General features: G+C 40.7%; 2 protein-coding genes and 3 non-coding genes across 5 annotated transcripts; 2 read left to right on the plus strand and 3 right to left on the minus strand.

Moving 5' to 3' along the window:
* The first annotated feature begins 1329 nt into the window (after positions 1 to 1329).
* On the plus strand, positions 1330 to 13936 carry prox3 (prospero homeobox 3). Its single transcript, XM_069671707.1, has 7 exons — positions 1330 to 1663; positions 3785 to 3870; positions 5839 to 7664; positions 7772 to 7879; positions 9933 to 10045; positions 10259 to 10364; positions 12240 to 13936. Exons 3-7 carry the CDS (start codon positions 5841 to 5843, stop codon positions 12411 to 12413), a joined length of 2325 nt encoding a protein of 774 aa, XP_069527808.1. The 5' UTR covers positions 1330 to 1663; positions 3785 to 3870; positions 5839 to 5840; the 3' UTR covers positions 12414 to 13936.
* On the minus strand, positions 9135 to 9208 carry trnai-aau (transfer RNA isoleucine (anticodon AAU)). Its single transcript has one exon. It is a non-coding gene; the product is annotated as a tRNA-Ile (tRNA).
* On the minus strand, positions 11170 to 11243 carry trnai-aau (transfer RNA isoleucine (anticodon AAU)). Its single transcript has one exon. It is a non-coding gene; the product is annotated as a tRNA-Ile (tRNA).
* A 1952-nt stretch (positions 13937 to 15888) lies between the features above and the next one.
* On the plus strand, positions 15889 to 20541 carry tmem179ba (transmembrane protein 179Ba). The gene is made up of 5 exons (XM_069672343.1): positions 15889 to 16008; positions 16971 to 17167; positions 17933 to 18070; positions 18627 to 18705; positions 18905 to 20541. Exons 1-5 carry the CDS (start codon positions 15913 to 15915, stop codon positions 19094 to 19096), a joined length of 702 nt encoding a protein of 233 aa, XP_069528444.1. The 5' UTR covers positions 15889 to 15912; the 3' UTR covers positions 19097 to 20541.
* Positions 19265 to 19346, minus strand: trnas-gcu (transfer RNA serine (anticodon GCU)). Its single transcript has one exon. It is a non-coding gene; the product is annotated as a tRNA-Ser (tRNA).
* Positions 20542 to 25174: the final 4633 nt, after the last annotated feature.

Raw genomic sequence — 25174 nt, forward strand, 5'->3', positions numbered from 1 at the left:
CGGCTTCCTCGAATGACAAAAACCCGGTATTATCTTTTGTTATTTATTATTGCAGATGGAGCCATCATTTGGTGACCTCGCCGTCTCTCTCGTCCCCCCTCTTGCATATGTTTTTATTTATTCAGACCTCTCTCACTTTCTCTCTTCCTGCCCTCTCCTCCTCTCTACATGTTTATGTTTATTCAGACACATCTCCCTCTTTTTCTCTCCCTCTGCGCCCGTGTGTCCAGCTTTTGTTACCAGGCTCGTTTCCATAACAACTGCGACCTTTCAGTCAGTGCCTAACCATTTTTAATCTGAAGTAGAGAAAGGCAGAGATGAGATGAGAGAGAGAATGGGGAAGGAGGTTACACAGGTGATGCAATGGATAGATGAAAAATATTTTGTCCTCTAAAAGAAGACAAAAATAATTGAGAAATAGGCCCTGGTTTATGGGGCGACACTGCAGTTTAGAGGCAAATTAAGATGGACAGTATTCCCAGCAACAGGTAACAAAGTGCTGCTCAAGGTCACGCATCTATATATGTGTTTTTCCTGGAAACTAAATGTTCCAAATGATTAAAGCAGCAAGACTGAGGTCAGTCATTAAGGCTATTTAAACGAATTCACTAAAAATGTTATGATGCACCAGACAGGCTGTGACGAACAGGAAGCTGTATCAAAATATTGTCCATTTGCTCTAATGTCATATAGATTGCTGTTTACCTTTATATTGCAGTAAGAGAGGGGGTTGATTAAAATGTAAGTATGTGTAGTTTTCGTCAAAGTTATCAAAGTCTTTGTTTAAATTTGAGGGCAGATCACACAACGCTAAGATAAAAGCACTGAAACTGTAACAAACTCCATGAAGGTTATTGTCAGTTCTGTGCTGCTTTCCAGGCTTGATTTCAGAGAAAATTCCTGTGGCGAGATAAAACTGTAAATGAATGACCAACTCACTTTTACTGGTGAAAAAAACTTTGAGAGTAGGTGAGAATATGCTGCTTAAATTCTTTAATTCCCTTGTCTTCAGCATTGTAGACTGTGTTTGGTTTAATGAATGCTCCTCTACAGCCTTACTGTGGATGTTAATGTGTGGCTAATATGTACGTAGCCTTCTGCAACAAACTGTTGCTAACAATTATCACAAAAGGTACTTGCATTAATTTGAAATCAGTTAGCAATGCTTTGACCATTTACCCTAGCATCCTTTCTATGTGTGTTTGTGTGTATTTGTGTACGAGTGTGTTTGTGCACGTACTGGGGGTCATGCCAACATGGGAGGGACCGGACCGTCAAGTGGCCAGCTCTCGAGCCTGCCCGCCCACCGCGCGCCACTCCACACCGGGAGCAGCGCGTGAGGATGATGCCAGCCAGAGATAGATGGACTGGCGAGGGAGGAAAAAAAACCTGCACAGTGTCACAACTAGAGTAAAGAGGAGGCGGTTGATGAGTGTGAGTAAAAACTGAGAGAGTTGCGGAACAAAGGACAAAAATAGAGGAGAGTGAACGGGAAATAGCCGGAAACCCGCTGCTGGCTGGTATATTTCTGCCAGCACCGATGTACGAGGCCCACACGGTGCCAGCTGTACAGAGTTGACCGAAGCAGAGCACACAGGAACGGCCACTGGAGTGGGAAGCTTCGGGCTACGGACACCGCTGCAGCTCTTCTCTGTGACTGAGAGTGAGTTCATTTTAAAACTTCTATCACAACATCATGTTTTAAAATGTCCTAGTTTAACAAGCCGCGAGAGTCAGTGTCTGCTCTAGACTACTGGTCTATCCGTGTGTTTATTTTCTTTTCATACTGCGACATTAGTCCACCGCTGCCAATTAGTCACAGGACGCCCCGCGGGCGCGCGCACATTCACACACCAACTGACAGCTCGTGCGTCAGAATGGGAAAAGCGGATTCCTCTCGCGTGGCAGAACCGGCAGATGTTGCCACGCGGAGCCTTCAAACATTTTATGAATTATTCAAAGTAACGTTATTTCACTAGATAGATAGATATAGATAGATAGATGGTAGTAGTAATAGATAAAAGTAAAACATCATTTTAGTTGATAGATTAATACCCTCTGTAGGTATAAGAAGCCCAGACAATTCAAAACAAAAATTACTCACATAAATAATGTTATATTTTATTTCCATCACCGACCGTATGTCTTTAATCTGGTAGATATCTATCCCTATTTAGCTTAAATTTTGCTACTTTATGTTGTTAAATTAAATCACCTGTTTGTGGGCAAATGTGCCTGTCCCTAACATGTAGAGGGGTAACCTGTTGGCCTTTATGCTATTTTTCCTATATTAACACATCCTAGTAACACTTACCCCTACACCCAGGTTAAATATTTATAAATATATTATATATTTTGCTGACATCATTTTATTTTAATACCAGTGAGTTGTATGTGCGTTATTCAGAGTGTGTTCCCTCCCTAGTATTTTTTTTTCAGTGACAGCTACAGCAATCCAAGAGTACCATCCTTAAGTCTAATCTAGCGGTTAATAGCTTTCATTTTCATTGCTCAGTATTCATATTTTGTCCAGCTTTCCGCTGGCTTTGAAAAGCTAATCTGTCCCTGGTATAAGCGCATTGGCTGGCTTGCCATCTGGGCTGTATTATTGTAGAGAGGGGAGAGCATTTGAATAATTGATATTAAGCTATTTATAGTGGGATTATTCTCTTCATGTTGCACAAGGGACCTATGAACTGATCTATCTATCTATCTATCTATCTATCTATCTATCTATCTATCTGTGTTATAGCTTTTTTAATTGTAACAACTGACAATCATCAATCGTCTACCTAATATACCTCTTTTAGTCTGTCCTTACATCTGTCCATTTATCATCCCTCCATCTTTCTGTTCAGTGAGTGGTAGTGTATCCATCTGAAGTGGATTAGGGGTGTTATCAAAGCTAAGTAGGACGACTGTTCACACACTCTCACATATGCACACACACTCACACACACATAGACACATTCGTATATGCTCCTCTCACTCCATTTCACTCCCCAAGGACCATTGACCATTGTTAGCCCTCTCTCAAGCCTCTTTCGCTTTTGTGTGAGTGTGAGTGTGTGTGTGTGTGTGTGTGCGTGTGTGTGTTTGACGGTAAACACTCTGATCAAACAGTGCTTAACAAGCTGCCTGAACTGATAACAGAGAGAGGGGAGGAAGAGAGGATGAGAGAGGGATAGAGAGGAAGGAAAGGGGTGTCGGGAGGCAGAGGAGGTTACGTGCTGACAAAAAAAGCACGGGGTTGTGCGTTTTTGATCTTCATTAAATGGTTTGATGCACCGAAATTTACAAGGCAAGCTTTCGCTATTATCTGTTTTACAACCGTTTCCAGGTATTGTAGGGACGACATGCAGAATGTAGTTTGAAAATTACCTATTGTCAGTACATTTTCCAGCCATAAAACATATACAATACAATTGGCCATTCATATTTTAGTACTGGTTTGTTATTTTGCTCCATGCCAAAACCCTTTTCCAAATATCTCGCTCCATTTTGTCCCCTTTTTTTACGACGTTTGTGCTTCTTAGACATCACACATTTGAAAGGAACAGGAAGTATAGTGTCAGATAGTGTGGGTGATTTGTGACAAAGATCATGAGCCAGATGTTAACCCACTGCACCACCAGCACGTAGCCTCGTCCTCAGTCTGTTGACCTGCATAAACACCCTCCCTCTCTGCATCATCCATATGGTTTTGGTCAGCTCTGCAGTGTGCTACTTTTTTTCCGATGTTAACTTCTTTTCAACACTGTCACAATGTGTCCTTATTTTGCAGCTCTATGCAAGGACGTCGCTTTTGTGACTATAAAAGAGGAAGTGGCTGTCTGCTGTGATAGAGCTGTGACCTGTTTTACTGTCCAGGTAAGCAGAAGTCATGTGCATCACACCATGAATTGCATGTATTTATTTGTCATGTTTAGTCACAAATAGCACGCAGAAACTTTATCTGGCTTTATGTCTAAGTGATGGATAACAAGCCCCTCAAGAGCACAAATAACATTTCCAAACAGTACCATCTCTCATATTTTGGCCTTTACTCTAACACAATGAAAATGAATGAAATTTAGATTTTGGTGCTGCCAGCATTGAAAATGACATTGACAATTTTAAAAGTGATTTCAAGATTCATTTTTTGTTGCATGTGAACACACATTTGAGATTTTTTTCCCCTTTTTCTTCTGTATGTGGTCCCAGTAAAAATGTTACCAGCAAGGTCTTTGGATTACCTACATAACCTACGAAACCTCATACTAACACTTTGGCAAATAAAAGAAGAAGAAAAAGAAGACCTTTTCACTCTGTTAGGACAAACATACTACACACACATAGGCCTGAAATCAGATCAGGGGCAGACAGCAACAAAGTAAATTTACTTGACTACTGTACTGAAGTACAGTTTTTGAATCTCTACTTTACTTGAGTATTAGTTTTTGGGCAAACTTTTTACTTTTACACATTTGAAAGATAAATGTCATACTTTTGACTCCACTACATTTCTATGAATGTTCTCGTTACTCGCTACTTTTGCTCTGAAGTCAGCTGATGAATTTTCTTTTCTTTTCTAAAATCCCGAACACAATAAACTGTTAGTGTATTCCACGTGTGGTTTTTGTAAGTGGTGTTGCCGTACCTGTGCCTCGCGCGTCGCCATGGTTGAACGTAGAGCAAACGCAGAGCAAACGTCACTCAGATCAGGCAGTTCATTTAGTGGTGGTAATGATGGCTACAGCAGAGAAGGATGACGATTCTCCACCTGAGCACACATGGCCATAATGTTTTCTCACTGTGTAAAGCCTAGCTGATATTTTCCCTTGTCATCAGGTATTTTTGGGTGTTTCTATTATTGTTCCTGTTATTGTGGTGCTGCAAATCTGGAAATATGTGGCATGTGAGGTTTTGAGATTTTTTTTTAAGAAGTTGGTTGAATACTGAGGTATGTTTTAAAGCTATTACTTCAGTATTTAAACTGACAATCTTGAAGATTTCAGTTTTGTTCTCTTAGGCGCCACCTCATTGCAAGAATTGGTAATTGCAGGAGCACACTTCCCAATTTAACCAGACGTCTATTGGCTGGCTCCCTTTGTTACAGTTGTAACTCTTGATTTTTCTCGCTGGCGATCGCTTTCCTTTTTAGACTGTTTGCCTTCATCTGACTGTGGAATTTGTATCTTGTTCCTTTGGATTTTCACTTGTTTTTGAAGTTGTATCTGTAGTAATCGATCTTTTCTTTGTTTGTTCAGCCATAGTAGATTTTGTTTACTCGCAACACTTGCAGAAACAGGAATTGCAGCCGCTTAGCTCCGCCTACCCTCTCTGGCAGACCAACCACTGCTGCCCAAAATACACACATGCACAAACAGAATCCTTTGGGCATGCATTAATGGAGAGATGTCAGAGAGAAGGGGGCTGCACATGAACATGCGCTCCGAGCAGTTGAATTGAGATTAGGTGCCTTGCTCACAAACACCTCCACAGTACCCAGGAAAGGAACTGGCACATCTTCAGCTACCAGCCCAAATTCCATACTATGTCCATATCGAGATTTGAACAGGCCACTCTCCGGTCCCTATGACTTGGGGAATGAGCTACCATCTAAACCCAAACTTTCTGCATTATAAAAATGTTTGTATACTGAAGAAAACATTGTTTTTTTTGTTATTTGGGTGAACTTACCCTTTAAGTTTACTGACATATAGGACCCTTAAACCCAGCCGAACTCGTGCATTAGTAAATCCTCCCCTTTCTGTCTGGTCTGCCTGCTTCTTGTGAAAAACAACAACAAAATCAGCAACAGTAGTAATTCTTTCATTTTCTTCTGCCTCTCTCCAGTGATGGATTCCCCCACAGATCTTTTCGACGACTCTGCTCCTCAGATTCATGCATTTGCTCCCACTCACAGCTCTACAGACCTCCCTGGAGTACATCCTCAGCCCAGCGCAGGTCGCCCTCCTCCTGCCTTCAGACCCCCTGGCTTCCCCCTTATCCACCACCTCCTCCAGCCAGGTGGAGCCCCCAGGAGGATTGGAGGGCAGCTCAACACAAACATGGGCACACACAGACACCTGGAGGACACAAATTTAGAGGAAGACAGAGTAGAGAGGGATGATCACGAGGAGCAAGGAGGAGAGGAAGGAGTGATGGAGGGAGAGGAGAGCTTGTTGGTGGTGAAGAAGAGGCACAGTGATGCTGCTCTCGCAGCCGAGTGGAGTCAAGATGTCCTGAAAGTAAAGAGGATGAAGCTGGAAAGCCGGCCAAGAGATGGAGATGCAGAGGAGGGAGGCAGGAGGCGTGAGGGAGTGAGGGAGGGGAAGAGAAGAGAGAGGGAGGAGCTGAAAGAACAGCTGGAAGAGGCAAGAGAGAGACTGCAGGCACTGCAGGAGAAAGTTTGGAGGGCTTTTGGAGAAAAGCATGTAGCAGAGGAGGAGAAGAAAAGAAGGGACAGAAACAGAGGAGGAGATGGAAGAGAGGGGGATGTGGGGATGATGGAGGAGGAGGACATCACAGAAGGGATGTATGATGAGGAGGACATTGACGGTGGCGAGATGGAAAAGGAAACTTTCTCCCTTCTTTCTGTTTCTCCTTTTGACAACTTTCACAAACGGAGAGAGGAGAGACAAAAAGACAGAGAGGGGAGGATGGAGAGAGGAAGAGGAGGAGGAGGGTTGCACTTGGAGGGCATTATGGAGGGAGCGGGGTTATGGTTGGACTGTGGAGGGATGGTAAGAGGAGACTGGCATGGGGGGATGGAGGAGGAGGGTGAGGAGGGAGGGCAGAAGTTCGCTCAGGCGCTGAAGGTGGAGTTGGGCAGTGCTGTGGCACGAGTCATCGATCGAGTTCTCCGCCTTTACACCGAGATGACAGATTTCACTCCTTCTTCTCCTCCTGCCGCCATCTCTTTCCTCCCGTCTGACGCAGGAAACGAAGGAGGGCGGGAGAGGGGAGTGTGGATGGGACTTTTAGCAAGAGAGGAGGAGAAACTGAGAGGGAAGGAGGAAAAAAGAAGAGAGAAAGACGAGGAAAGAGAGAAGCAGCTTCAAAAGATGAGTAACGGGAGCACTCTGCCTCCTCATCGCTCTGAGCCGTCAGATCTGTCCATGCCATTGGCTGTTCAAAGGTCACCTGACATACGCAAAGCCCACCCACTCCTCGGTCCACCTCTCTCCCACCCGAACCTCTCCCTTCATCACCCTTCTCTACCTCGCCCTCCTCCTCTTTCTCACCCTCCCCTCATGCCTTCAGCTTCACAACCCAAGGAACCCTCCTCCTCCTTTCACCCATCCTCCTCCTCGTCTTCATCCTCCTCCTCTTCCTTCCCTCCGCCTCCCCCACCTCCCCCACCACCTCCTCCCCCTCTCCCTCTCCCCCTCCTGCACTACTCCATGCAGCAGCTCTTCTCTCGCTCGCTCCACCACCCTCAGCTCCCCCACCTCCCCCCGTCCCGCAAGGACTACTTGAGCGCCGACCCCTTTTTGGAGTTCTCGTCTCACCCCTCATCTCACCCCTCCTTTCCGCCTCTCCCCTTGCTGGGTCACCTGGATCCCTCCCTCGCTCGCCACGCTCACGGAGGCAGAGATAGGGAGAGAGGAATGAGGGGAGACGGGGGGATGAGAGGAGGAGGGATGGATGGAGGAGAGCTCTACTTGACTGCTGGGGGAATATCCTTTTGTCAGAAATGGGGGAGGAAAGAGGGAGTAAAATGTGTTTGTGTTTGATTGTGTGTGTAAAAGGTAACGTCTTTGTCCTTAACTGGCCTCATGTATACACCCAGGAGGGCTTGTCTCCCTGCCATCTGAAGAAAGCCAAACTCATGTTCTTCTACGCACGCTATCCCAGCTCCAACACACTCAAGACCTACTTCCCTGATGTCAAGGTGTGTGTAGCCAATCACAGTGCGGCAGCAACAGGTTGTCCTTTTATACACTGAATTCATGTCCTGCTTTTTAATACAACAAATCAGGTCATATATACACAGTGTTTGCTTCTTGGTTCACTTTGCCATGATTAGAGAGCATTTACTGGTACTGTTTCTTTGAAGTGGTTTTTCCCATAATAATAAAACAGTGACATATCAGCCAATACTCATGCTTCGAGTGACATTAAAGGGCAATATTTTAGCTATGCAATCAATTTTCTATTATTCGAATGTGTTTTTGAATCACGTTGGTAAAGTTTGTTTGGTTTTAAAAATTGTGTACATATTTTAATTTAATTATTTGTCGGAGGCTCTTCTTCCTCCTGAAACGAACAAGCAGCTTTGCCATTCAAAGGTTAGAACTTAGCCACGATTGGCTAACAGTATTTGGAGTGACTGCATAGCCCCTCCCCCACATGTGCGATCCCGCACTTCACTTTGCAGCGGCCGCACTGCACTGTCACTCCAAAGTTGTAGAAAACATGGCCGCTCTAGGATCAGTTATTCGGGCCTTATATGTGCGAGCCAGAATCGCCAGAATGTATCGGAATGGTAAGTTGAAATCTTGACTACAAGCTAGTGCAAGAAGCTGAATGACGGTGAAAGGCAATTGGTCGCTTTCAGTGAAAGCAAGGTTCTACGTACAAACCTGCAGCTGTTCTGAATGGTCCATTTCAGAGGCTGGGAAAACTTGGAATTATGCAGTTTTCACATTTTCCCTGTTAATAAACAACCAAAAAAGTTAATCCCATGCAAAATATGAGAATATCCATTTAAAAGATATGGCCCCTTTAAGTCATTTAATGATTCATGTATATACTAAACTGTTGAGTGGTTTCATCTCCTGCAATGCATTGCTGCAAAAAAATATCTAATTATAGGTTTTTAAGATCTTCCTCTACAAAGAAACAACCTGATCTAACTCTAGATTTTAAAAAAGTGTATTTCTCTTTGATATATAGTGCAGTTTGTGAATAAAGTATCATAAAAATGTAATATTCATTAACTCAGAATTGTGCTTGAATATTTGTTTAATAGAAAGTGATATTTCTGAAGTAGATTTTTCCTTGTAGTCATAGTTTATAGTTCAGTTGTAAGCTGTCAAATGTGCTTTATTTGCCGTCATTTCGCAACCATATAGGTATTGGGCTGTGACTAAGATAATCTATGTACCATATACTTAGTTACACACGTGCAATCGATCAAAATTGTATGGCCCGTACGGGGATCGAACCCGCGACCTTGGCGTTATTAGCACCACGCTCTAACCAACTGAGCTAACCGGCCATTTTTAATATGACGTCACATCGTGATTCGGTCGGATATTAATACGACATCGTTCCCGTGTTAATTAAGATCCTCCCATAAACAGGACCGATACTCTCACATCGAAGTTGAGTTTCTGTCAAAGATTACAGCTGACTCTCTGAATGAGGTCTAAATAGGAGAGAGAGCAAACGCAGTGGATTGCATTAACCACGAAATTTCACTGTTAAATTTTGTAATTAGACAGTAATTATGAAAAATAACCTGCTGAAGAAGAATATTTGACATCTTAGAAAATTTAAAGTAATTAAACACAGTACTGGAAATCCATCACAATAAATGATAAAATACAAATAAGAAACATAACCTAAAATATATTGACCATAGAATTTACTTTCTGTGTGAATATCTGTTGATACACATTTATATAATAAGCTAACACAAGCTGAAAAAAACTGGCCTGCAGACTTTACTTGTGAATTAAAGTGGTATTTGGTATGAGGTGTTGTTTAACCACTAATAATATAAGGTGGGTTAGACAACAAGAGAAGTGTTTTTTCCCTTGTATTTCTATGATGTTTTTCACTTTGAATCAGCAGAACATTCTTTGAGCAGCTGAAGCTGACCTTAAAGTCCTTTCTAAATGTATTTTGTAATGCCAAATGAAATCATCTAATAAGTATTCCTGCCTTGCTGTCCTCATCTGCTCACTTCCTGTCCTGCTGTTTTTCTGTCCACTGTCTAGTTTAACCGCTGTGTGACCTCCCAGATGATTAAATGGTTCAGTAACTTCAGAGAGTTCTTCTACATCCAGATGGAGCGCTTTGCACGGCAGGCTGTCCGCGAGGCTCTCACCCGGTTGGTTTGACTTGGCTCTGGTTCATGTTCAATTCATTGTTTGACTGGGTTTTATAGAAGCTACTATGTTGGCACAGAAATGGCTGAAACTTCTACTACTTTATATAAGATAATTCAATGAATTTTATCACACAACTTCAGGACTAGTAGGAAAAAAGAAATGATAATTCAAATGATGACATTAAAAGAAGGCTGTCTGTATGTGTGACCCAGGGAAGGTGCACCTCGTCTGGGCAGAGAGAGTCAGCAGAGAGTGGGCCGTGACACAGAGCTTTACCGCATATTAAACATGCACTACAATAAAAGCAACGTCTATCAGGTAAGTGTGTCAATGAAGCATCTCTATTTTCCATTAAGCTTTCACCTTGCTCATTGTATAACTATAGAGTAATTTGTTAGATGCTTTAATACCCATTAAAATTTAGTTAAAGTACGAGTCTTTTATCTTTCTGTAGGCAGGGGACCTTGAGTCTGATTAGCTCCAAGTTTTGGTTAATGGTAGTATAACTGAGCACAAACAGGACGGCACTTCGAGGACACATGTTTGTATGTTATCAATTTTCATAAGGTATGTAACAAGTGTACAAATAGGATGTACATCTCCATCTCTAAATGTTGACAAGGCTTTTGGTTGGTATTTTTTACCATCTGAAACAGCTTATTAGCTAATGTCTGGACATGCCTTGGTAAAGACTATAAGATAAAAATGATTATTAGTTATATTGCATTGTTGTTGTTTTTTTACTACATTATGTTCTCAACTAACTTCCCTGCGGACTAACTTCCACAAACATACTGTATGCTTTTTTTCTGCATTTTTACTTCCATTATATGTAAACTAAAGTTGTGTGTATTCATTCTGCCTTGGTTGGTTGTCAGTCTGAAAGCATCACTATTACTGCTGCTATAATATGTAAAAACTACTTTAATATAAAACCTATAATTTGCATTCTGTGTGCATGTGCGAAAGTTGTGTTACTGCTGATAGCATCTGTTATTATGATGAAATCAACTTTTTAAGGTCATTGCACTAATACTAGTTATGTCTATGTATTCAGCATTTCAAGCTCAATGCATCTGTCTTGGACGAGCATATGTCCTTTTTACGTATTTCAAAACTACCGTGGCCCGTACGGGGATCGAACCCGCGACCTTGGCGTTATTAGCACCACGCTCTAACCAACTGAGCTAACCGGCCATGTTTGGTAGTGACGTCAGGCAGCGATCCAATTGGCAAAGATATGAAGAAAAACTTATGGTTCTGTCAAGCCGTATCGACGTCGTAACTTAACAGACAATTCATTTTCGATTTAAACACATGTAGTCTAATTCATCTTTTTTTCTGCCCAATTTTTCATTATAACCTAAAGTTTTCCTCATCATACCTTGATATTAGCAAGATAGATTTGTATCTTAATAATATTCTTATTAATAAAAAATGTGAGTGTTATATCCCATGATCAGCTTAAAGGGGATAGAGGGGAAGAAGTCCTGCATTAATGTACAATACCAGTGTATATTGTGGATTATTTTTAGTCTTGAAACAGGGTATCAATGCTCAGGGAAACTCCAATAAGTTAAATAGCCACTGAAAGTTCTAGAGCCATAAAACAAAATTCACACCTGTAGTTTTATAAAACTCTATATGTTTATAATCAGACATCGCTTAGCTCATTTTGAGTTTGAAAAGTGCAGCTGTAAGAGGCTTTGTTCAACTTAATAGGTGTTGTGAGTTTATTGGTTGACCTCTGAGTCTGGTGCAAACAGGCCTTTTTCACTGGAGATATTTTGACATTCATATATCAGGATGAGCACAGGTGTATTTAATGGTCACATTCTATTATCAGCCCCAGGGCACATTTATTATGCAAGCTCTGTCACATGGCCTTTTTGTGACACGTAATGAAACAGAGTTATCATTAATGTTATTCTTCTGGCCTGTGCTTTTCTTGCCACATGATAAATTGGGAAAATATGCACTAGTTTGAAATGATAAGAGTGTATGTTGTCCACTCTGACAGGATTAACAGCAGAATAAGGTCAATATCAGTGAGTGTATAATTCCCAAATAGATCAATTTAAGCCAAATGAGTGAAACACCTGTAAGTGATATGGACAAAAAAAGAAAAAAAAGTAGGACAACCCTAATTCTGTTCACCTTGAAGTCTTTTGACATTGAGCTTTTTGTCTGCAGGTCCCAGAGAGGTTCATCGAGGTATCAGAGGTCGCTCTGAGGGAGTTCTACTCAGCCATTTGGACTGGGAGGGACAGCGACCCCTGCTGGAAGAAAGGGATCTATAAAATTATCTGTAAGCTGGACAGTCCTGTGCCGGACGCCTTCAGACTGCCTGGTTGTCCTGTCGGCTGATGCTGTGACCATTTATATCTGGTACATGTATACACATGCACAAATGCATGCAGAAAAACACAATGTTACTGAAAGTAGGGGGAATTATTTAAGCATTTGCAAACTGAAAGCTGGTGGGGGGATATCCATTAATTTTTACACTCATTTGTAATTTTATTCATTTTTTAAAAAAGGACATTAAAGAAGTCTGCTTGAGTTAGTGTGCAGGGAAAGGCACATTCCTGCCTCACTGCACAGACACACACAGAGTCTATAGCAGACTGACACTTAGTGCTGTGATAAGAGTCTTGTGACTGCACTTATTGAGGAACGTGACCATACCATCGAATTAAAAAGGAATTCCCTTTCCCAACATTCTTCACCAGTCTGTTGACTTGTGAAGTCAAACAGCTGCAGCACAGGTTTGTAACAGTCATGTAGTAAAGAATTATGTTTTACTATCGGATGGCTGCTGTTTCAAATGTGTTAAAAAAAATGTGAGCATCAAGCCCTCACTGCACGTCATTAATTCACATTTAACTATTATATGCATTCCATGTAAATTTGTGCAATTCAGAGATACTATCCTGTGTATCCCCTCAGCTGTACTTAAAGAGTCCACAACCTGTTCAGTCCAGTGTTTCTACGCTGAAAATTCTAGCTAACTATCACACCCAAACAATTCAGTGCTGCTGTCCCTCAGGGGGGGTCAAAGGTTAAACATTCAATGCTCAATGCTTTTCAGAAAATCATGCCTGATTGTTTTTTACTACAAATTAACAGCCTTGTGTGCGGGCGTCTCTGAAGTTTGCCCTACAGCTCTTACATTTTAGACCCATATTTTTCCATGGCTGTGAGGCTGCTTTCCTTTTTAATTTGCAACACAATGCTGTCAAGTGTGCATGCAAACATGCTGAAACTGTTTGGTTTTAATGTTTTAAAACGAAGAAGAAAGTTGGCACTGTTGTAGAGAGCAATCATGGCAGTGGATTCAGTCAGTGCATTTCTTTTGCTTGTATATTAATCTCTTTGTTCTATATTAAATTATTATAGAGCTTTTGTACATGATGGCACAGTGTAATCAAAATGTAATTAAACCAAGAGGGACACTATATTGAATTTAAAATGTTAATGTTTGGTTGTTTTCTTGATGTACACTTATTGTTGATTTTTTTGTATTCCTTTAATGTGATTCTAAACTACATAGGCCAGTTGCACAATAAGTTTATATCAACATTTATTTCCCAAAGGTATTGCAGAAACTTTTACACTATTTACTGTAAACCATGCCTCTTTTATCCAGAAGAATCTCTCTGTTCAGATGAAGAGGACTCTTTGGGAGCGAGCCTACATGTAAAAGATTTGTGATGTGTTTTCGAGTGCATGTTTCCTCTATTTGCATCACATTTTGTACTATAATCACTTCTGTTTCTGTCATTGCTTTGACTGCTCTCTCTTTGTTATTGTACATATTCTTTAGATCTGTGCCTCATTTTAACTTTGGTGACTTTTGATGTTTCAACTTATCAGTGAATTAAAGTGATACCAGACTTGTGGTGTGCTGTCTGGATTCACACACACACACACACACACACACACACACACACACACACACATAAACCACAGGTCCTAGTAGCCAACACTAATGCCATCATATAAGCCGTTAATCTAACAACACTGCCACATCCGCACACACAGATACACACATTCTCACTCATGCTAAGACTTGGATGATGGTTTAGTAAGAGGCTCAGCCCTGGACTAAGTCTAGGCACCTGAGGCAGCATCACACACACAGTTCCTCTGGTATTCTACCAAATCTAAACCCCAGGAGTCTTGCAGAAAAGGTTCTTGTTCTTTGACTAACAGGCTGCAGAATGGGTCTTATCACGGCTGACCTGGTTAAGCCGAGCTGCATGCTCCACATAGTAGTTTTAATATGGCATTTTGAATGAAGAGGATGCACTTGCTAACAATAGACACAGAACACACATGTGAATGCAAACGTTTGCTTGGAAACTTATTTTTAGTTTCTTTGTCAACATTTGAGAACTGATCAGATTTCAACCTTTCAAAATACACACAATGCTCTTGCTAATATTAGCTAGTATAATGATTTAAGACCTGTAAAGGATTGATTCAAACTCTAAAATAAAATTCTACCCACAATTTTAACCCATTTAAAGCCTAATTATAGACAGTCTATTGCCTATTTTTAAAAATCTAATCGAACTGAACTCTCTTGACACTAACAGTGCAGCTAGTTTTAATATAGGCCTACTGTTTTATTTGTGAAATCCAATATTTCTTCATATTTCTTCGCCTTGAATGTACACATTCAAGTGGAATGCACTTCTCCTGCAAAGTTAATTGAACAGACTTCAAATTGTGTTACATATATGAAAGTTGAATGGTCATATGACATAAGTCACAAGGTTTGATTAAGCACTCTGGGAATGGAGTCCACTGCAGCCATCACTAACACACACCACACTGGCCAGCACTAATACTAAAATGACATGCCTTTAAATCCTCCAGTAGCTCAACCTTTCACTAAGTATAGCCGCCTGATAGTCTACTGAATAGGAGGTAACACACGTGATGCCCTATTTATCAAATATGACTATTCTTCCTCAATACCTTCTGAGTGTCTACATAATGCAGTTGTGAATTACGTTGAATATTGGACTTTACATAAATCAAAATCTGATTAATCATCAATTTATATTCCCTTCCAGCTGCTTCCCACAAGTTTATCTTTCTATGTTATCAGTCCAAACCAGCTCCTAACCCGAGGAAAATTGGTGAATGGCTACCAGTGTTGAAGTTCCTCACCCGCATCAGTGTGACAAATAAACAATTTTTCACACATTTATAAGCGGATATGTGGTGGAGCTCGAGAGAAGCTGTGGCTTATTGAAACTAAAAACAGGAGGGCATCTTGAATGCAGGGCTGTCGCTTTGGGTAACTGGAAGCTGAAGTGAAAGCTGAGTGAGTGAAGGCGACCGAAAACCGCCAAAATAACACCGGAAATCATATAGTGTTGCCTTCAAAATTTAAGCGTGCCATTTGTGACTGCATAAAAAAAGGTATGTGTTGTGGGGATCATAAAGGTTTCTTCTTGCTTTATTGAGATAGTTTTAAATGATGTTGTTGAAACATGTGAGACGTTTGTGGCTATCTTTAATTATTTTCTTCCTTTTTGGAAACATTCCTGGCTGTCTTTCTATTCTAAAATCTTGTAAAGATATTTCATGTCGCATTGGTACACAAAACAATGAAATCAGCTGTAGAGGTGCTTTTTTGGGGGTCTAACTTTAAATTTGAAATGTACTGTATCGTTTCTAATAGGATAGGACTCTTCTAATAATGCCTTACCACAAATTACCAGTAAAATAACATTGCGACTAAGCGCCTACTCGAAACATTTATTTTGAAACTTCCCACCGGAAGCTTCGCATCTAATTGTCGCTTCCTTTGTGCTGGTCTCTCCCCAGAACGGAGCCGGGCCGCTGGACGATGGCGTTAACGGGACTGCTGCTGCTGGAGTTGGGTCTGTACGCCAGCTGCTTCGTCTGTGGGATTGTTACCGCCGCTTCCATCACCATAGTCCAGGTGACTTTGTTCAGAAATTAATAAACTTGTCTAGTATCTTTATCTCCATCCTCTTCCGGGTAGACCCACTTTCAAAGTGCGTGTGTCCTTGCTGGGAAAGTTTGAAGTTCAACACAGAAACAGCCAGAAACATAACTTCATATGCTGTATTTTTTGCATTCATTTGTTCTAAATTCTAACATCCATCTGCTTTTAAATTTATTTGCGCAGTCAATTAATTTCACTCAAGGGCACATTTTTTGTAGTTGTTAACGTCAGTATTTGTTCAAGCGAGGCGAGCAAGTAAAGCAACTAAAAAAGACGCGCTCTCACTTTCTTCTGGTGTCTTGCTGTCTTTGAATGTTGTTGTAATTCTCTGACACATTCTTTCGATTTACCAACTTAAGCTAAGGCATCACACTGAACTGTATCTAACACAGAAGGGGAACTACGTTTTCACCATCAAACGCACTGTAGTTGACCCTTTTTGATAATTATAGAAACTGTTATCACCAACAAGTGCTCATCCATTTCCGCTGCATTTAATAAGCTTCTCTCATTTTACGTCAAAGCCAAAGACACGAGGCTAAAACCCCGTTTAAACATCAACTTTCTCTTTTTAACCAATAAGGAAATGTGTGAGCGCCTGAAAATGTGCGTATATTAGGCTACACAAAGCCTAGATGTGATTGTACGTGCGTACGCAATAGTAACAGGGTCATGTGTCCTGATACTGTTCTCATCATGTGACCAGATGGTCCTCGTGCCCAATTATTCTCTCCTCCTTTTTTTTTTTTTTTTAAATAGAAGTCAGATGTTGAAATTAATGTGTGATTGTGTTCATTTGTGTTGTCCAAGTAGCGCATTACTTTTGATGTTGCACACAGTTATTCCAAAAAACTGTAACAAAACTGGCACAATTAATATAAAAAGAAAAGATTGAAAAATATAATTCCAAATCTCTTTTCTCTCTTTCCTCGCAGGGTAATTTTGGAGGCCGGTGTATGCTTTATGGCCTCGTCTTCTACAATGGATCAGCGAGTGTCATTGACGTCCAGTCATCCAGCTCCTCCTCTCTGTGTTACTTTGTGTCAGCCATATCAGTCATGGTCGCAGTGGTGTGTTTCTCACTGTCTCTGTACTGGCTCTACACTTTTTGCATCGACGGGGAAGTCAGAAGGTAACTGCACATCTGTGTGTCCTCATAAAAATCTGGCCATGTTACATTAAACACAAATGTGTCCTTACACTAAAGTCTATTCTTGCTGCTTGCACTGTTGGAATCTTTTAAGTTATTATCCATGGTGTTCGGCTATAAACAGGGTTTGATTGAAACTGTTAGCAACCACAACCACCATGTTTAAGTGCTTGAGGACCAAGATTTGAGTTAGGGGACACAGCCACTGCTAAAAAAAGGCCTGTTATAGAAGTATTATATTTAACTTAATAATCCTTTTATTCTTGATCCTTTTTAGTCATTTGAGAACACAGTTTGTAGACCACTTTGGTTTTATATTAAACTAAAAACTCAATGTTTGAAGGCTGACTTTCATTAAAATAAGCTAGACTGTATTGACCACAAACAGGAAATCTAAATGTAAAAATGTTTTTAAAAGTTTAAAATCTATCACTATTCAATGATTGCACTCAAAATAGGGATGCAAAATCAGTATGTTTGTACTAGCCATACTGTCAACAATAAAAATAAAGGTTGATTTATGAACCTACTATTGCTTGTTAAAACGTATGTCAGCCAGTACAATGGCCGGTAGAAATAACAAGTCAAAAAGAGGCCATAAGTCATGCCATGGTAACTCTGTCATAGGTTAGTTACAGTAGATTGACATCATTTCCTCATTGCTCAGAGGTTATAATAACAACGTATTCTCTTATTTCTCTTTTCCATTTGTTCTCACGCCCTCTCTGTTGATTTTTATCTCCACAGGGAGCGCATGTGGATGAACATGATCGTGATTGTGTGCGGCACCTTTCTGTTCTTCCTGCTCATCACAGGGTGCATGCTGAAGATCGGACGCGACTCGCTCTGCAACTCGGTCATTACCACCGTTCCCAACATTACCAGGTGGCACACACACACACACACACACACACACACAATGCAGACAGAGACACAGGCATGCACAGACACATCTGAACCAAACCCTGTCACAAAAACAATCAAAAATGAAACTACAAACATTTGAAAGGTGTGTCAGTTAGCTTAACTTCTTGCTTGCAGTTTAATTTATAGAAGCCTTTTTGTTTCTTTCTTATACTCAAAAGTGTCTACCTGTCTTTTCAAAGCCTTACTCATCACTTTTAAAATGCTTAACCTCTGGTTTTTCTATCAGTGAAAGCTCTACTTTCTTTTCTCTTGGCCTATGTAATCAGATACATGCAAAAAAAAAAGTAAAATAGTAGTAAAAGTAAAAAGTAAATAAATACAAATTCCACTGCGCTGTATACGCTGAAAAAACAGACATCCACAGTGTTACAGATTTTATTAAAAGATGTTAGATAAATTGTTGATTGCTGTTGGTGATGATTTTGAAAGCTAAAATACATCCTGTACACAAAAGATGTGTTGAAACTTAATATCTGTTAACTTTCTAACGTGCAATTTATTTCTGTCTCTCAAGTTGTGAGGAGGCCCAAACCAGGAAGTGGGTCACTCCTCTTAAAGCAGGAAGGTTCTACAACAGTCTGTACAAAGCAGAGGTCAGTAGTGTTTATTTAGTGTCTTATTATATGTGTAGGTACCATAACCAGGTGTTCTCAGTCTTTGCATTATGTTGACATCAGTTCCTTTAAGATCAACCAGTTGCTTATGTGGCAGCTACTTTAAGCATGTGCCCATCTGATTTATATGAAAGAGCTTTTTGTACATCTCGTGTGTCATGTGTTGTCTCCCCCTCAGACGGCGGTGTGGGTCAACTTCTTCTTCTGGCTCATCATCGGAGCTCTGGTGTTCTTTCAGAGGCGCCAGGGTTCAGGGACAAAGGTCATTGCGGGAGGGTTCGGCGGGCCGGCTGGAGGGCTTTTCGGTGATCCGGGGGTGACAGCTGCAGAGACGGAGCCATTTTTCAACCGTCCCGCAAGGCCACAGTGAGATTGCGTATCACAGATGACTTACAATCAATACAATAGTGCAACTGTAATGTGGGAAACGGTTAATGACATTTACTGTACACAGCTTTGTATTACAACATCTTTCAGGGCATAGTGTATGAAAGCATATTGTAATTACACCACATACATACGTTTAAAATACGTGACTCGACGAGGATGGGATTCGAACCCACGCGTGCAGAGCACAATGGATTAGCAGTCCATCGCCTTAACCACTCGGCCACCTCGTCGTGCTCTCACACAAGTCAATAAAACCAACAACTCTCCAGAGCCTTTGAGCCTTTCAGAGGCAGACTGATCGCATGATAGAAAGCTACCATTTCCCACAGTTACCCCCTTACCAAAACCATTACACATCCTGACTCCTGCATCAAACAGAAATGTGTGTTTCTTGTTGTTTCTGTAACATTTTGTTTACATAACAAAGAAATGGGAGTGTCTTTTGCTGACATTCACTTTTTTATTTCATCAGTGTGCTCATGTTTTGTATTTTTGATATGAATGGCAGATGTTTTCTATATACAAGACATTTTCACTCACTTACAAACTGACAGCTTTTCTCAATTGCTTTGGCTCAATAATTAAAATACATTTTTTAACCTATAAGTACTCCAAACCTCCAATTCCCATGTCAAAATTTAGTTATTGTGTGAATGAATAAGTTGATAATGTACGTTACTTTGACATTGCGTAAAACCAGGGTGTTAAAAATGTTCTCGCTCCTGAATACCTCCTGTACAAGGCTTATTTTTCTGAATACTCTTCAGCTGCTGATTTCACAAGTCCAGGCGTTCCCCTTTGTAAAGCAGAAGAGCACTTATATTTGCATCTAATGTGAGGATAAACTGTTTTGTTCTGCAAGGCCACACAACACAGTAAAAGACAGAAAAATGTTTCAGCTCTGCACAGAACAAAAACATGTTGCCTATCAAATGCAGAAAGTTGTTTTTTTCTGCATTAACAACAAGGTCTCTTTTTGTGCACAAGTAACAAAACTCTTGTACAGTAATAGAGCCAAAGCCACAGAGAAAAAATATAACTTCACATTTCTCAAAGTCAAAGTTTTTAACCCTTTTAAAACATTGTATTGTGAGTTTCTACTCTGCCAACCCGTTATATTTCTGTAAGTTGTCTTTTTATTGTATTTATGATGATTTTCTTTTTTCACCTAACACCGTCTTTTTTATTCCTTTCGTCTTAAAATGTTCCAACATGTAACATTGCATTCCAGTGTGACAAATGTGCTCCCACCATAACTTTTACATCTAATATCCAGAGCAGTTTCACACACAGGGGCTAATTGAATACTTAAATCTAGTCCTGTGTTTGGAATATTATCAAGATATCCACCTCTTGACTTGTAGCGACGCTGCCTGACACAAGTGTGCCTCTTTTTTAACCAATAAACCAAAGAGTTGAAACACACCTGCCTTGAGTGTTCACTGCTTGGGTATTTCAGAGGGAATGGAATCATGGGATTGGATATGTTGAACGGTGTCTCCCTCTGCTGGTTGATAATGAGTAATGTCTCATTTGGAAAACATCTGCAATAACATTTTATAGGTCAAAAATATACTCTAGTTACAGCTCACTGTTATTTAATAATTAGAGAGGTGATTAGGTATTTTTAAAAGGTTGTATCTTGAATGATGAGTCATTACTTTATTACTGTGGCGATAAAATTATGTAATCTCATAGCCTGAATTTCTCCTCTGGGGGTCGATAAAGGATTATCTTATCTTAGATTGAGTACCTTAATTATGGCATCCCATACAAATAATAAAAAGCTGTTTTTAAAGACAAAAATACACATTGCTTTCAAAGAAAAAGATGTCTCTTTGGCCTGGTTTACTTCCATCAGAGGCCCGAAAAAACTAACTGTTTATTTATATTAGGTAAACCTAAAACACCATGTCCTGGTTGCTGGCTATTTTTAATTTTAGTTACTACACCTTGTAAGAGGCAAAATTTAGCAAAAATAATATAGAAATCAAGAATTGATATATACAGTGGTATTATTCGAGTAAATACACATTAATAAATCAATTTGTACACTGGTGGTAAATCAAGAATGCTCTAATGAATAAATAAATAGAAAAACGAAGCATGATTGAGTTACCAGCAGATTCTCGACAGATCAAAATAGACAGAATGAGCTTACACCTGCGATTACAACATGACTCACTTTCCCTTTTTTTAACTGCTTAATCTCGGTGGATTACCTGACCTTGCTTGAGCCCTGAGCTAGAAGGTAAAGTCCACTCAAGAGACAAAGCACGCAGAGACGGGAAAGAGAGGGAAGCAGATGGGGAAAGAAAACGGAGAGAAATAAAATATAAGGAAGACGGACAGGCAAATTACTGGTTATTTTCCAGCAGCCTCTTCTTCCAACAACACTACAGAAGAATACGCACCTGGAGTTACCTTCTGCTTTATTTCTACACACAGGAGGTCTTAAAGGACAAGCGAGGGGAGAGAGCACTCTGGAGGACATCAAGGATTGTCTGCAACTTCAGTCTCTGAAGACAACCTCAAGGCTTGAGATCAATTTAACTCTGGAGTCTATGGTAAGACATTTTAACATCCTGTTTAGTCGTTTTATTGTTGTACTGATTAGGATACAATACGCTCCATAAGATACAAACATATCTCAGATGACAGAATAGGAGTAAATTGAAAGTTCTTTCACAGAGATGGATGGTAGGATAGGGATTAAAGAGGAACACAGTGGAGAGCAGTGGACACTGTAGACTAGGCTAAGCCATGATAAGCCTCTTTAAGCTACTTCACACTCCACAGATCAAATGTTCTGTTTTAAACCTGTTGATCTGTGCTGGACTTCTGACTGCAGGCTATTGATTTAGTTTATCTGATTTTTTGGCTGGATGGCTTTAGTTAACTGCCAAATCAGACAGTACAGAACGATAAAGAGCAGAGCAGAGCAGAGAAAAAGTGCTTAAATATCTCTCAGCTAATCACTGAATAATGTCCAGCTCCAAAGCTGCTGTTTTGACCTTTGGCCTCCATCCATCCCTCCGTCTGTGTCCAGGACATGTCTCAAGATCAGTGCGAGTCGGTGGCAGTGAGCGTGGAGTCCCTCCTGAACGACGCAAAGAGGATGCAGATGCAGTGCCGTGAACGCAGCGAGCAGCTCTCCATGGCCGCCACGCAGCTGAGGGTGGAGTCGGCGGCCCTCAGGGAGCAGTGCGAGGCCTCCCAGCTCGACATGGCCCGAATCCGCCGGCAGCTCGACGAGCTGATGGATACAAAAGCCGCCTTCGAAGCCAGGGAGAGGCAGGCACGTAAACTCAGCAAGCAGCTCTGAGGAGATGAGGAAGAGGGATGTACGTGAGTGGTTTGTCAGAGAAACAAAAAAATAAAGCACTTTATCAGTAGTGACATCTTGTTCCTCTTGTTTTTTTTTTGCTGCGATGTGAAACAGATACATGTGTGAATATGCACAGAATTGTCTTTTTTTTCCTCTTTCCCACTTTTAATGTCAAATAAACACTGTCCTAATAAGCTCTTGTGTTTGATTATTCTTAGCCATATCATCACCTCCTCATTTAGCTTGCTTTCCACACTTTAGGACAGGGTGTAGTAATTACACATAAATCAAATTTACATGAATTTCAATCTTAACCAGGGTTTGCCCCATTGCATGCAGCTGGTGGTTGCTTCATTTACTCTACCCCTTCCCTTCAGACGAAAACTGCCTATAATTTAAAGTACTTCCTAACCTTTCATGTAAGACCCCCCCCCAAAAAATCAATGCGTTTCTGTCCTAACCAGGAAGGTGTACTCAAGCAAAGGTCATTTAATTACAAAATTAAATTGGGGGTAGCATTCTATTTTTCCTCTACCTTTTCCTCTTTATATACATTGAATAATAGTAATATTAGCAAAGCAAGATCAGCCGCCAAGACAAAGTGTTTCAAGTCTGAGGGCAATAGGAAGGGAGTTCGCATGGCGTCTAACTGTGCATATGCCTGCTCATATCCTTAAGATCCTAGCGTTTGGTGCAGAGACTTGACAAAGCAAGTTAGAAGTCACTTTTTCTCTGGCTGTTGTTGCTCACCAACAAATCCAGTGATGGAAGATGTGATAGTTTGCACAATTCTGCACCACTACAGGCATGTGAGAACCAAAATAACAATGTGCACCAGAAATAAACCACACCAGAATCCTGAAATTCTGTTTCACACGGGACAACATGGTTACATTCAACAACATAGCTTGACTACAGAGTGCATTTAATCTTTAATCCAGTTTGACCTTCAGTGTTCAATAGACCTTTTGTATTAGAAATAACTTTGCATAACAAGACCATGGTGCTGTGTAAAACTGTATTGCAATTGACACTATTGCTGGTGAATGACAAAGTTTATTTCCTTGGTTTTGATATTTATAAGATCACAAATTTTTCACAGGGACATGAACAAAACAAAACCTTCTGCACATCAGATACCATATGCACTTACTGTGTTGGTAGGCCAAGGCTATTTACAAAGTGTCGGGGTGACGAAGGCAGATCCGAGCTCAAACTGGTCTACAGTGACCATTCTGCTGATGACAGTTACACATATACATGTAATAACATCAACTGGACATTTGATATACCTTGGTTTATTTATTCTTTGGATTTGCTGTAGCCTATTGGCATTAAGAGAACCCACACTGACCACTCACAATGTACGAAAAATAAACGTTGCAACAAAGCAAACATCTGGCCTCCAGTCCTCCACCAACAGGACCAAAAAGGACAGCTACAGGGACTCCGCTCCCTCAATATCTGGCCTCCAGTCCTCCAACAACAGGACAAAAAAGCAAAAAGGACAGCTACAGGGACTCCGCTCCATCCACTTCAGGCTCCTACAGAAGAAGAGGATTCCGGACGGGTTCCTTTGGAGACCCAATAGTTGATGACAGCGACTTGGATTAGGACGACAGGCCTGTTTCCTCCCTGATGTGAAAACACAAGATCTTTGTGTCTGCTGCTCCTCCTTAGCTGACTGTCGAGCATCCATATCCAGAAGGTCCATCCTCATCCTCACTGTCTAAAGAGTTTGCTCCCTCAACCTCAGGGAGGAGACTCTCACAGAGCAGGTAAGTATGGCCCAGGTGGGACTGTGAGGAGAGCCTGGAGGGTAGTGCTCCTTCCAGAAGTGATCCAAATCTCTGTACAGAGACTTTTCAAGAAAGAGACAGACAATGAGAAAGAAATGAAATTATAATTTTGCAACTTTAATTCAGAAATGTGATGCTGAATTACATCTTAAATAATGAATTGTGTAAATTTAATTTCAGTTTGTTTTGATGTTACTGGTTTAAGTGTAACTTTAAGCTACACGATTTCCAAAAAACATTGTAAATATACAATAAGTATGAACACATGACATGTTGATTTAAAAAAAATGCTTAAATGCTGATCAGGATAGTAACTAGATTCTGTGCTTGGTTACAAGAATAAGCTAAATATCATGAAATCTAACCTTGTCCATATTACACACATAAATCCTTCAGTAGTCATTACTTTTAAAAGGCACAATTTTATGTACATCTTTGCCCATTCTTTGACTGGTTTGGTGTCACTACGTGCAAGAAAATGTGATATAGTGCCCTCTAGTGTGCTGTTTGGAGAACATGCGTCATATAGGCTGCCTTACATGCCTAAATGTTTAAGTAGTTAATTGTTCAACACCAGCCAACTCCCACAAAAGTGGAGCCTCATCTTTGTAGCTAGAGAGGGAAATGCTTTTAGAGAGCGCACTGTCACATCAGCCGCCAGACCAACAGAGATCACATCAGTGGAGCCACACCGTCTGTAATCAGTGAGGGAGAAGCTTTACTTTGGAAATGTGCTCCGACAGCAAAGACAAAAAACATACCAATGTGAATTTTGTGACAAAAGCTCCACCAGGTGTAGAAAAACTGAACTCGTGAGCTCTGCAGGTGTCAGGACTCAAAGAATTCACACAGAGGAGAAACCACACTATTGCAAACAATGTGGGAGGTGCTCTAGCCACTTAAGCTTCGGCTGGTCAGGAAGAGTATGAGG

The sequence above is a fragment of the Semicossyphus pulcher genome, unplaced genomic scaffold (assembly GCF_022749685.1).
Source record: "Semicossyphus pulcher isolate SPU_LCO1_2020_fin unplaced genomic scaffold, fSemPul1.0.p SCAF_21, whole genome shotgun sequence".
Lineage (NCBI taxonomy): Eukaryota > Metazoa > Chordata > Actinopteri > Labriformes > Labridae > Semicossyphus > Semicossyphus pulcher.